Consider the following 14,317-nt stretch of genomic DNA (forward strand, 5'->3'; position numbering starts at 1 on the left):
AAGTGTGTTTGAGTCAAATCAGCAGCAGAGCTTTTGAAGTATTCATTAAATCCACCTAAGAAATGATGAAAATTAGAGTGGCTTTCCTTACTACGACGGGAATTAGAAATAAACCCTATCTTTCGAAAGAATGCTCATAGCAAATCAAATACCAGAATTTTAATATTCTACCGACTCTAGATAGATTCTAGACTTCCGAGAAAACCAGCAAAGTCGTTAGTTTGAGCTATTTATTTTGCCTTTTTGCATTTACTGCTCAGCAGCTACAGACAACCAATGTAAACAGTGCACAGTTACTTCTCTTTATTAATTTTCAACACCCACAAGCAAAGAGAGTTCGGAGTAAGCCCCATGAATGGTTTATTTTCGAATCTTTCCTTTGCTTTGGATATAATCGTAGTTCTGCAGAAAACTAATCCAAACAGCACTGCTGTACTGCCGGTGCTGGTTCTGCTTTTCTGGAATTTTATTTCAATTATAAGCACACTGACTGCAGAATAATGTGTAATTTGAAATAATAGAAATTCCATTTGCTAAAAGAGTTAAGCAATTTTTGTATTATTGTGTATGATAACATTGCATTTCAATTCAATCTACAAAAGACTACGATTTTTAGCCAACCTAGAAAGTGGATACTCTTTCACTGGACCAACCGAACAGAATTACCAGATCTAGTAAAAAGATTACAAATAAACAAAACACGTGGCGTAACAATGGCGTGCTCAACTCTTACCTTTTGTACTTGCCCTGGACAGCTGAGTCGGAGGTATGGCTGACTGGACATAGCCAGTCGCTACCAGCAGCGTCATCCAGCCAACAACGAAGCGTCCACTAGCCATTGCTGAGCTTATCGCAGTTCCACTCCGGTAGTCAACGGTCTTCACCGAAAACCTTCCACGAAACACAAGCAAAAAAAACCCGAACTACAATCACTTCGCCCTCTACGGACGATAGGCCACACGTCCTTCCGCTGGCTGGCTGCTGAACGAATCACGCGAACGCACACAAACACCGAAACGCGCACACCTCCTCCCGGTAGGTGTGCTTCTGCTTCTTCAAACCGAAAATTTATTTACTCTGCCAAGATTAATCCCAGCTGCAAACTGCACTCGGCACTGTCGACAATTGCTCACCTAAAGCATCCTTGATACCCGGTGCTGCAGTATAAAGAGGCCACCTATCTTGCACTCAAATGCACTTCATCGCCGAACAATGGCACATGCCCACATACACGCACGCACACCCTACCGCGAAGGCCACCCGCCCGTGACCGTGCCGTGCTCTAGCGACTGTTGTTCTTAGAGCTGGTAGCGTACAAGGACCGAACGAAGCTCCTCAAATCCCATTAAATCCGGCCCGTCTTGTGCAGACAATTGACACTGACCGGCTTACACCCGCGAAGCCACTTCGCTCGTCCTGCGGATCCGCAACGCAACTGCCACAACACTGCACCCTCTCTCTCTCTGCTGATCTGATAGACGGCCGAGGATGCTTTAATTAAAAACAATTGCACTTGCATCAATCCTGCCTGATTCGCAAAATTTCCTACTGCCAAAATCTGTACCGAGCGCCGGGTGCGAAAAACTTTTCCTTCTAATATCCTCTTCACTTTATATCTCAATTCAGTTTCAAGGACTCGCCCACCCACACACACACTCATACACATACACAGACATACACGTACAACGATTCACGAATCGGAACTTTAAAACAAATCCTCCAAGTCAGTGCTATCCTTCTTATTTTCACTCGCCCTGCGAGACAACCAATCGAAGCAGGCTAGGCTATGGTACGGTAGACAGCGGCCACGCGCGATACAATCCTTTCGAGTCGTTTTCAGCTTTTTCCCGGATCAATAATCAATTCGTGACATTCCAGCACGGAACGATCTGACAAACTGAATGCTGCGAGCGCTAGTTAGCGCTAGAAGGATGCTGTGTGTGCTGAATCTGGACCACAATCGGACAGGATGCCTGAGTTCGGTTTCTCTTTTTTTTTTTCGCTCCGATTCATCGTCGTAATTCTCACGCCCTCTCACGCTCTCATTCATCGTTATCATCAAAGCTGCCACCCAGTTGCTGCTGGCTTATCACTGAGTAACAACAACCAGCCAGCCAGCTATCGCCAGACAACTGCTCCACTTCCAGTGAGTGCCCCAAAATGCACGTGGTGGAACGACGACGGTGAGAGTTTTCTCGCTCCAAAACAACTCAGCGGCAGCATTCCTCCGATTGACGGCGAAAGTTTCGTCGCCTACTGTTTTAGGATCCGTACTGCTCTGCTACTCGCGGCGCGTCACCTGCTCTGGACCTGTCGCTTGCTGTTTTCAGGTTAGGTCAGTTTCACCAACAGCTCGTGTGCCACGGTCCCCGCGAGAAGATGGAAACTTTTCATTTGATGCTGAATGGTGTTGATGATGATGATGGTGATGTTGGTGATGATGACGATGGGCTATACAGAACGGCTATTGATGAGATAACTGGACACGAGAAACGTTTTGGTTAAGTGCTTATAGGCTGCTACTGACTGGAGCTGCTGTCTGTGACAGTCGCCGATTGTCGCCTACGTTAGGGCTACCTACTGGTGTTGCATAAGTTCGCCACTAGGTCAGTCGGATAAACAAGAATGGGAGTGAGGCTGGTTCTTCAAGTGATACTATTGGTGTTGATTTACTTCATATCGAAAAGCTTTGGCTAAGTCTCAAAGACTATGCACATTGTTCTTCAGCGAGACGTTACATGCTAATCTACGATAAAGCCCTGTTGAACATTGTCTGACGTCGACCATCACGAGTTTACATAAATAATTAGAGCAACACTTTTATACAGGGACACATTCCTGCAGCCGTTCTTCATTTCAGGCGTTGAAAGAACAACCCAGCTAGCACCAACTCGTATATCAATGTACGAAAACTATCGTAAATATCTCCGAACAAACTCGAAATCGTAACTAAAGCTAGATCAAGTGGGATTAAGTTGATTTTCTGTCGTATATAATGATAATGACTGACACACATACGATTTTTAGCACAAAATTGTAGAGTAGTACGGAGCGACTCGCACTTAATCGGATATTATCTATATAATAAAACCAAGTTGGTTCGTTTGTTTGTAAGGGATAAACTCAAGAACGGCAGGACGGAATTGCATGATTCTTTTGACGTAGGACTACGTCTTTGTTTACTATACTGGGACTGGGTAGCACTTTGTGAAAACGAAAATAGAAGTGTAACGTTTGAATGAAAGATTTCAAATGCTAATAACTACTAAACTACTGAACGAAACCGAACAATTTATATGTCGTTGGATAGATAAAATGACCAGCAATTTTATAGGGGGTGAGAGGGCAATTTTAAGGGGACGTAAGAGGGGGGGCTCCTATACAAAAGAAACACAAATTTCCTCAATACTGAAAAACTATTCAAGCAAATGGAACCAAATTTGGCATGGGGGGGTTTCAGAAGGCAAGATTTTTTTTCTACGGTGTACTGAGACCTCTTCTCCTTCTAAGAGGGGGGGCTCCTGTACAAATGAAACACAAATTTCCTCAAAACTCTAGAACTAATCAAGCAAAAGGAACCAAATTTGGAATGTAGGGGTTTCAGAAGGCAAGATTTTTTTATGGTAAATTGAGACCCCTCCCGTCTTTAGGAGGGGGGGGGGCTCCCATACAAATAATATACATATTTCCTCATAACTCGAGAACTAATCAAGCAACAGGAATCAAAATTGACATTAGGGGGTTTTTAGAGGTAAGATGTTTTTTATATGGTGTACTGAGACCCCTTCTTCTTCTAAAAAGGGGGACTCCCATACAAATGAAATACAAATTAATTTAATTTAATTTTAATTTATCTTCGACATAAAGAAACATCGCTCAGACATAAAACTTATCTAACTAAATACTACTAATTCTTAGTCTAAATACATTTTTTGACAAACCAAAGTCGAATAGATAGTAAATTTCATTGAAACGACTGCAGCAAACTTCCAGCGGGTTATTCATTCCGTAAACAGTGCGATGAAGCAATTGCCGAAAAAAGTCAGTTTGGCGCATCACCCGTGATGGCGTGTTGAAGCGTAGCTTGCTCAATATATCCGCACAGTCGATGTTGCCTGCTATAACGTCGAAAATAATCATGCGTTGAAGGAATACTCGCCTACTTGGCAATGTTGGTAGGCCGATCAGCATGCAGCGACTTTCATACGGTGGTAGATTTGTCCTATCCCTCCAGCCAAGATTCCGAAGAGCGTAACAAATAAACTGCCTTTGCACACGTTCGATTCGGTTGATGTGAACTACATGATATGGTGTCCACACTTGCACAGCATACTCTAGAACACTCTGCACGAGCGAGCAGTACAGGGTCTTCAAACTGTAGATATCTGCAAAAAACTTCGTATTTCTTTTCAGGAACCCCAACATTGCGTATGCCTTAGCCGTAACAGCAGAGATATGTTCTACGAATCTTAGTTTACTATCGATCAGAATTCCCAAATCTTTCACAGTTGCCTTTCGTTCCAAACTGGTTGCTGCCATGATATAATCAAACACAATTGGGTATTTTAATTTTCCCAAAAAAGTTGCTTTTTTTACCTCATTTGATAGCCCGTCGTTTTCTGAATCTAACAGTTCTTTTTTTATTTCAATTAAGTGAATATTTGATGAAAAAATTAATAAAAATCAAAAATAGAATGATTTGCTGTTTGACAGATATCAACCAAGTCGATTGATTGAAATGATGTCAGAAGTTCTCTTCCTCTCTTCTATCTTTCTGATAGAGCTTTTCATTTTGACCGACCTTTTGACAGCTCCCCCAGCTCCCATATGAAACCTGTATCGGCTGATGACCATAGTTTATCTATCCACTGTGTTGTCTAAGGCGAGCTGAGAAGAAAAATGGTTTACTTATAAGCTATCGTCTTATCCTAAAAAAAATTTTTAAATGAAAAAAATGCTTTTTTTATTACTTTCACTCGTCAAATTTGAAAAAGTCTTCATGTGACTTTACAGTGACATCATATATTATCATAATATGCGAGAATTTAAATACCGCTAAAATACCCAATTAGTGCACGTAACCTGGTAAATGATATTATGCAGCATTTATTCACGTTTGCTTCCATTCTGTTCAAAAACTGCACCAATCCATGAGTGTGTTGATATCTGTTTGGAGTGCGCAACAATCTGTCAACGTCGTGATTACTCGGTAAAATTTGAGGTCGTCCGCGTATAAAAATTTTGGAGACTTTAATTTCCAACATAGATCGATGATAAATAAAACGAATAGCAATGGTCCCAGGATGCTGCCCTAAGGTACACTGGACTGAATTTGGAATGAGGTAGATCAGACACCACAAATTTATTTATTTTATGATGGTTTGAGACCCCTCACCCCTGTGGTAGGATAAGGATAAGGACTACTCATACAGAAATTAGTTATCCATTACCATTTCAACTTTTATGATGCACACAAGTGATTTTTAAAAGAAATTTTTTAATGTCTCAAAGGTTGCAGGCAAAGGAAGAATTGAATATGAATATTTCGCTCTTCTCTTTTAAACATTCACTTAAACAATGGCCCTCACAGATTCTTATAAACATAAATATGCCAGAAATGCAGTTTACATTTGTCTTCGATCTGATGATTTGATATAGTCCTACGTCACCCTTTCGTACAACCCTTAGGGCTGTTTACCTTGTAGTTTTTTCAGTTGATGTGTTTTGGTTTGCGTCAGGTTTATACGCAATATTAAATATTAAAAATCTACGCAAAAAACTGAAAAATAGTAAAAAACCGATATTTTACTTTTCCCGCCATTCGTCGTATAAACAATGTTTTAGACTACTATGATTATTATCGGTGCAAATCAACCGGCGTCGCATTCAATATGAAGCGTCGTTGCTGGGCTAACAAACATGTTGATGAGGGTAACTTTGATTGAATGGTCAATAGTGCCTGATTTTCACAGAACATCTGTTCATTACAACTGTGTTAGAAATACTGAATACTGAAATACTTAGAAACTGAGTTAGAAATGTTTGTTCGATTTAATCGACGTTTTTCGGCGAAATAAGTATGAAGATTGTTAAATACCAGTTAGTCCGGACGTTTCGTGCTACTACTGGTCTTCGCTCATCATCTGCGCACAACTTTTTCGTCCATTAGGTTCTACTTGGTTTATCTCTCTCCAAGTCCAAGTAGAACCTAATGGACGAAAAAGTTGTTCGCAGATGATGAGCGAAGACCAGTAGTAGCTCGAAACGTCCGGAATAACTGGTATTTAAAAATCTTCATACTTATTTCGCCGAAAAACGTCGATTAAATTGAACAAACATTGCGGTGGCGGCGATTATCTGAAATCAACATCAGTTAGAAATGGTAATCTTTCCAGAATCCTAAAACTTATTGCCAAATATTCATTGAAAACATTGAAAACTTTCTACGTTGTATGCGTTTCTAATGCAAGTTTACAAATGTTTCAATGACTAAAAATTAGGTATGAAGCTATATGACCGTCAAGTGAAGAATATACTTTATGTATTAAATTTAATTGAAAAGTATACTTGAAAAGTATATTAGCTGAAATAAATTAACACTAAAAGTACATGTAACTCATTAGAATAAATCGTATTGAAAACAACGTTAATTATTTTTTGTCCTTTTCTCTTCTGATTAGACTTCTAAAAGAGCAAAAAGGTTCATAAAATTATAATTCTGTTTCAAATTGTTTTGAAATACCAAAGTAATAAAGAAGACAAAAAAGGGTTTAAGACAAGGCGTACATTTATTCGCATTTTCGTATGTTTGAGGAGCCCCGCAAGAAATGAAATTAGCAAATAACATTGATTATATTTTGAGGAATAATGAAACCTATCGGATTTGTATAATATACTAACAAAGGTCATTGTTTGAGGACTTTTAGTAGAGTATAATTCATTCGGTAAATTCTTACCAATCGATTGTTAAGTAAAATTAAAAATCTAATGACACATTCCAAGCGCATCTATCCCATGAGAGCAAATTTTGAAAGTAGTAATATTAAAAATATTTGTATGTAGTATGTTCAAACATACTATAAAGCTTACAAAAATCCTGAATTGTCATATTGTTTATTGACAATTCATGCTAAAATGCAGCTTACAAGTGGGAGGTTAACAATATAGATTTTTTCACCATTTGGGCAAGGCTGCAATTAATTCTCTGTCAATAGTTTTAAACCCAAATAATTTAAAACTGTATATCGTCAAAACATGTTTCATTACTAGGTTAACATTTTGTTCATACAGAGTTTTTTGGAAAATGAAAGCATTTTCCAGATAAGCGGCCTTTAAAAACAGGTACTTTTATAATGGTGTCCCGTAACGAAAATTTTGCATTTATTTCCATATACCAGAGAGTTTAAATCCAAATTTTATGACACTATGGATTTTCTTTAACCATATATGTACAATCAAAATCGCGCTGTGCTTGACTTTTGATAAGCATTTCTATGTAAAATAAAATAGGTGCTTCAAAATGGTGTCCCGTAACGTTTTTTTAAGGCAAAAAGTAATTGAATGAAAAAGCACTTATCACATCATGTTTCAACTAATCTTCATCGACGATAACAAATCTATTATTTTGATGACCGAATGCAAGTAAATATGTATTTACTATAAGTATGTATAAATATATGATTAAAATATAATAATATATTGTAATATTAAGGAATGTGCGGTAAAGACGGGCACCTCAAGATTAAAATTCAATATCTACACAAGTATCTCTGTTTGATGTAGCCATACTACTACTACATTTTGTTCAAAACTTATACCTTAACATCAAAAACATTACCTAGTAATCATATTTTATAGACATTGTACAGAAAAACGGACACATTATATGAAAGGTGGACACCGCAAAAAAGGTGTGATGCCTGATGAGTAATACCTAACGAGGTATCATACCAGTCGTCGTATGTTCTAATCTTGACTGGATGGTGCTGCCAAAGTCAGTAGGATCGTTGAACAAGCCCCGTAGAGTGATTTATCTATTTTGGGCAGACGTTGCGCGTACGTTATTTTGGACATTTACGGCAAAATCAAATAGAAGTGACCAAAATAAAGTACGCGTAAAGCCTATCCAAAATAGACAAATCAGCCTAATTGTTTTGTACTCTAATAACTAGCTGCAGAGTCTCTCGACTAAGGGTGGCTCCAGGCAAAGGGTGAACATGTGCATTCCATAACCTCTGTTTACTAACTTCTACCCGTACGTCCACGTGTTGCCGGCTGGGGTACGCAATCTCGGTTGCTGTAGGCTAACAGTGAAGGGGACAGAGTGGCTTCCTCGCACCTTAAGATGGCAGCCACGTCAGTGGGATAGGGACCTGAGGCTAACAACCCACTGTACCCGAAAACAAAAAAAAAGTTAATGAAAAAGAAAGAAAGTCTCTCGATAAAGAAGAAGGGTTAAGTCTTAAAGACATTTATACCTAACGCCGATTGCGACTTACTTGAATACTTTATCATTAAAATACTTGAATAGTCTAAAAACTTGGAATTCCGTTTCTGAAAGTTGTTTAGTTAGCTTTTTTTAGCAATTATAGTGACTTCGCTGAGCACACTAGCAAGAAAGCCTACCCCAGAGAACATTTTTAGCTTGCAAAATGCATAGTAAGTGTCGTACTTCGAACGGCATCATTTTCAGTTACTTTTTTAGCGTTTCTTTTTTGAAAGTTTTCACGACCCTTTTCAACTGTTTTATTTTTTTATATTTTATATAACTGTTTTATGACTGTAGAATAATTTGCAAGTTATCAACAAAGTTATTTTCAAGAATAGGCAAAATTAGTCTTTTATAGCAACTTATGTTATAGTTATAGTTCGCAACATGAGTTGTTAATGTTGCATGAAATAGTAGAGTTGCTTAAAAACTTTTAAATTTATGCGTTATGATACGTTAACTGATACGTCTGAAGTAAAACAAAATACCTAATTTTCGAATATTTGCTATTTAATACCATTTTGGTGTGCAGCGCAAATAAAGCATTCCTTTCGCATCAAGACGAACCTTATTTACAGTTTTAAATTTTTTCAAATAAAATTTTTGAATTTTGTTATTTTGGCCAAAATCATGCAAAATCTTACATAGGGGGAGGGGGCGATTAGTCAACAATGGGGAAAACTCGTTACATAATTAAGCCATAGCCCCTACATTTTAATTACTAATGTGTCCAAACCCTAAGATTAGGCAAGCATTTCATTATAATACTTCAGTATAGTTCTCACATGAGTATTTCTCTTTACCTGGAATTAAACTTTACCTTACATATACTTCGTTACGTATGTCTTATTACCAGACTATAACACACCAAACCAGTACACTATTGTTACAAAATATAGTGAATTTAGACCAGATATAGAAAATATGACGGCCTGAACAGAAATCTAGAGAAAATAAACCGTATAATGCAGTTCATTTTTTCCGTTACGGGACACCATTTGCAGAATACCGTTTGCCCAACAGCGCATGGTGTCCCGTAACGAAATGATTTTTATTATATCTTAAAAACTAAACGCAAAACCAAAATATACTTTTACATTTTGAGTTTCAGGCTGCCTTCAGCTAAAAATTTTCGGAACATGTCGACTTTGAAAAACTTGAAACAGAGCAGAGTTTTGCAAATGTTTGAATCATGTTCAGAATACGCATTTTCTGCGATGGTGTCCCGTAACGAAAAGTATTCCGCCACTATTCAATGATGCTTATTCTAATAAATATTTCGCCCTCGTATTGAGAAAGTACTACTAAATAGCATCTCAAAACACCTATTTTGAAAGATATTCGTCAGACTGTTGGTAAGATATGAACAAATTTGCTTCGAAAAAACGGTTGCTCATGGTGTCTCGTAACGCTGGAATGTGTCTAATGAATCTAATTGACATTCTCATTTCATACATATGAATATCAAATTTAAATTCAAAAATTACGGTGGCAATCACAACAAAGCTCTGATTTCGATAGAGGAAATCGGAAGTGTCAACAAATTATATGTTTAATAAACCAACAATTTGCGTAAAAAAGAACATGCAAAATTTCAAATCAATAATGGGGGAATGCACAAAGGCGAAAGAAAACATTTGAGGGCGTTGAACAGAACAATCATAGATTTCGGCGGCAATGAAAATATAATTGGTGGTGCAATGATTCTGTTCTCAAAAAGTTTTGAATGTATATTGCATAATATCATTAGACAGTTAACTGCAGTAGACGGAATTAGGTGTTATATAATAACATCGAGTTTACTTTTACAAAAAATAAATTGACACTTAGCACAACTGTTGGGTACTGAGAATTGAAAAATCAACATTTTCCACATGTTTTTAGCGTTTATTTGGCAATAAATTTTTCGATTTTGATTGCCATTTCTAACTAATGGTTTAGCACAGTTGTAAGAAACAGATGTTCTATGAAAATCCGGTAGTCAATTAACCATTCCCTCAAAAGATAAACTTCTCAAAAACGCACAAAACTTAACCTACACTTTGAGTACCTCCAAAATTTACTATTTACGGCATTTAATTCAATTGGTGGCAGTACGAAGTTTGCCGGGTCAGCTAGTCGTATATAAATACTTATATAGTCGTAACGCTCAAAATTATTCGTAATCACGTATATCGCCTCCAAAATAGTACGGATATGCCAATTTTGCGCATGAAATACGATTTATTTAGCATGTATATCTGTACGTAATGCTGATTTTTACCTTTTTTATACGTATGAAAATGCTAGCTGGGAAGTAGTCTGTCCATGGAATGCGTGTAAGGGTTTCTGCTTACAGGACCATTCAATCTCTTTTGATACTTTTTAGCAACATCTATCTAAAGGCTGCTCAATGAACAAGCTGGATTCTACAGTCAATCTTTTTACGTCTATAGGTAGATCCTTGAGCTGGTGGCGGCTTCACACTACATTTGCAGGTCTCTTCGAAGCAAAGATTCGAATAAAAACTTTTTCTTTACTTCAATAAATGAAATATTTCTGTGGAGTAGTTTTTTAGTATCGTTTCTCTAGTCTAAGGCCAGTTATCTCTCGCTATTCGATTTGGGACGCAAGAACAGGTGTGGCTTGTTCCCGAGTGAGTCTCGTGACGTGACTGAAGTCCTGGATAGAAAAGCGTTCACTGAGATGATCGAAGGCAGAATTATCCTAAATTTGACTATAACTGAAGATTGAATATGAATATATGAATATATGGTACTACCACCTGCGTTAGCAGAACATCCGTTCATAGCAATGAGCCTATCATGTCATAAAGAGTGGAACATATTCAACGATTGGTCATGCCCAACTCTTGTTTGAAGGGCCAAAAGGTAATTGGTCGATAAGCAACATCACTTACACGTACCAGGGATTTAGAGAATCTCCTTCCAAAGGCTAAGTCACCTGAGTCAATCGTTGAATAGACCGTCTTAATGCAGAATGGATCCAGCAGGTGGGGAGAAGAGCACGCTCATTATCCACGATGTATTGTTAATCGAGCCAAGCTTAACCCTAGAAAGTTGACTGTTTCACTCTCCGCTTCAAACAAGTGCTCTGATGGTCCCTCCCTCTTCCCGATTCTAATTTATTTATGAAATGTGGTATATATGGGTAAAAATAGAACAATCTCACCAGCAGTCCTTCGAATGGAATAGAGTTGCGTCCTTTTAGTTTCCATAAGTGCTTCTAATAATTAATTAATTTTTCTTCTGGTATCCAATATCCATGTGCAGTATTAACACTCGTTTTGGATAAAGTTTTCACTATATAGCAGGAAATGCTTCATAAGCTGAAACGAAAAAAATTATTAAAATAACTTATATTATGCTTACCTATTACCTATTATCGTGTGGCTCCACCGTCTGCCCAAAATCTCGATTATGAGATCAGGCAGCCGGGAACCACACAGTATCGCACATCCTAGCTTAGCTACTCAATAGAGCATTACCGGGTATGGCCACGTGGAGGCGCTAGGTAGGGGCTTGGGATAGCTAGAGCTATATTGGACGCTCCTCATTTGCCTTCAGCATTTCATACCCAATTAACTGTAACTGAAGGTTCTACAAAAACTGCATCCTTTTGATTGATTCGAATATGTTCGCGTTTACATTTGGTTACTTTGGAAATTAAAAAAGCAGATAAATTGGACAAACCCTGTGCGGTTAGGGTAGTTGGTGCTTAAGATGATTAGAAATTAGTTTAGAAACAATATAGTTTCCACCCAAGCAGTACACATTTGTCATTTCTGGAGGTTGTAACCTATTTATGACAGAAATTAGTCATTAATCGGTTACCATAACCAATTTAAAACAATTGTGCTAGTAGGACACTTTGACTTTAATGAGGCGGAACGAAAGTTGACCTTGGAATTCCCCTAGTAGCATCCCGGCTGTCGATTTTGATAGAGTTTCAATTAGAAATCGGACAGCTCAAGACTACCAGAGCCTCCGGAAAGGACCGACTCCTGGCAGAACTCTACAAAAATGGCCAAGAGCCGCTAGTAACGGTACTTTACTGAAAAATTTCAAGGATTTGGGAGGAGGAGCAACCACCGAAGGAATGGAAGGAAGGTGTGGTTTGTCCCATATAGAAAAAAAGGCGACCGGCTAGATGGGGGGGTGGGGGGTCTCCGTAGCCGCAAGGTTACCGAGTCTGCTTTGACAAGCGAGTGGGTGGTTCGAATCTTAGTAAAGTAAGGCCACTCAATTATTAGCATTCTCATGCCCCTCATTACCCTTCCTTCATGCTGAATTCAATATTACCCCGATAAAGTCTCTTGACAACGTAAAAGTCACTCTAATAGTTCAATTGTACTGGTCAGAGGAACGCAATGAGTCCTCGCCTGTGATGCCAGATCTACGGATTTATCCGTAGTTATAAGGATTTAGGAGTTTTCTACGGACCTACGGATCAAGTGCTCGTATCCACTGATTTTCCTAAACGTCACAGAAATTGTTGGAAATTTCAGTTATAAAATTCTTGTTCTATTTCTATTGATCTATTGATTAGCTTTGGTCTTTTTACGCGACAATCGAAAACTTCACCTTCAGAAAACACAACAATAAGGTGACGAAAAGAACTAAAACACGAAGTAAAGACATCAAAGAAACGTCGTAAGAACGACGAAAGTGCGATAAAAAAATAATAAAGTGATGAGAAGATGGCGAAAATACGATGAAAAGTTGACAAAAAGATAACGAAAAACGACAAAAATAGGACGAGAACAACATGAAAATGCGAGTCAAAGGTGCCAAAACAGCGACAAAAATAACAAAGAGATGACAAAAAGCGATTTAAAAAGCGCAGAAAAGGATGACGAAAGATGCTTAAAACAACATTGAAAGAACGATGAACTATGTTTTACTATGTATTTAGGGGTGCATTGGGCAAAATGGACTATACCTGGATTTCGCACTGTATGGAATGGATGGGATTTGTTTTTTTTTTATGTTTTGACAACATTTGAAAGTTATTTGAGTTTATTTCACGGGCGGCAAATAAATTTTTATATTGTTTAATTAGCTTTTATAATAATTTGTGAGGATAATAGGGCGAAATGGACCACTTCCCGAAGTCTCGCAGAATGAAACCATCACCAATCGATTTCTTGCATTATTTTACATAAGAATGGGTATTTTGCAAGATTCCAAACTAGCGACTTCTAATTTTTTGGATTACGAGCGCGTTTTTGCCCATTATGCAACGGTTCGTATGGTGTCCTATTCAGGCCTTTTATGCGGCAATCGAAAACTGTTGAACATTTAAGCCTTCAGTAAACATAACAATAGGGCGCCGAAAAGAACTACGAAAAAAACAACGATAAGACGCCGTAAAGACGGCGAAAATGTGAAAAAATAATAAAAAAGTGAGGAGATGGTAAAAAGTTAATGAAAAGTTGAATAAGGCAACGACAAACGACAAAAATACCACGAAAACAACATGAAAATGATAAACAAAGCCGCCAAAACAGCGACAAAAAGAACAAAAACCTGACAAAAAAATTTAAAAAGCGTCAAAAGGGCGACGAAACATGCTTAAAACAACAATGAAAAGAAAGCAAAAAGTTACCTTTTTACCTTTTTTACGTTTATGTTGATTTGACAACTAACAGAATGGTGAAAAATTTACCAAAAATTGATGATTGGACAACAAGAAAACGGCGAAACGACGACAAAAGATAACAAAAACACACAAAAGACGCAAAACAGCAACAAAAAGTCGACAAAAACAGCACAAAGCAAGAACCGAAATACGACAGAGAGATGACAACAAGACGACGAAGAGGCGAAG

The 14,317-nt window shown here is 37.9% G+C and overlaps 1 protein-coding gene across 4 annotated transcripts in view; it reads right to left on the bottom strand.

The window, feature by feature from the left end:
- Window positions 1-14,317, bottom strand: part of LOC128743669 (very low-density lipoprotein receptor-like) — a 726,292-nt gene that overhangs the window by 285,778 nt on the left and 426,197 nt on the right. Inside the window, exon 1 of one of the 4 annotated variants that reach the window (XM_053840290.1) lies at window positions 734-1,857. The exons of the other annotated variants lie outside the window; for them this stretch is intronic. Within the exon in view, the coding sequence (XP_053696265.1) occupies window positions 734-839 (106 nt within the window). The 5' untranslated portion in view covers window positions 840-1,857. Of the gene's footprint in view, window positions 1-733; window positions 1,858-14,317 lie in introns of those variants that run through there. 4 annotated transcript variants of the gene reach the window in all.

The sequence above is a fragment of the Sabethes cyaneus genome, chromosome 3, assembly GCF_943734655.1.
Source record: "Sabethes cyaneus chromosome 3, idSabCyanKW18_F2, whole genome shotgun sequence".
Taxonomy (NCBI): Eukaryota; Metazoa; Arthropoda; class Insecta; order Diptera; family Culicidae; genus Sabethes; species Sabethes cyaneus.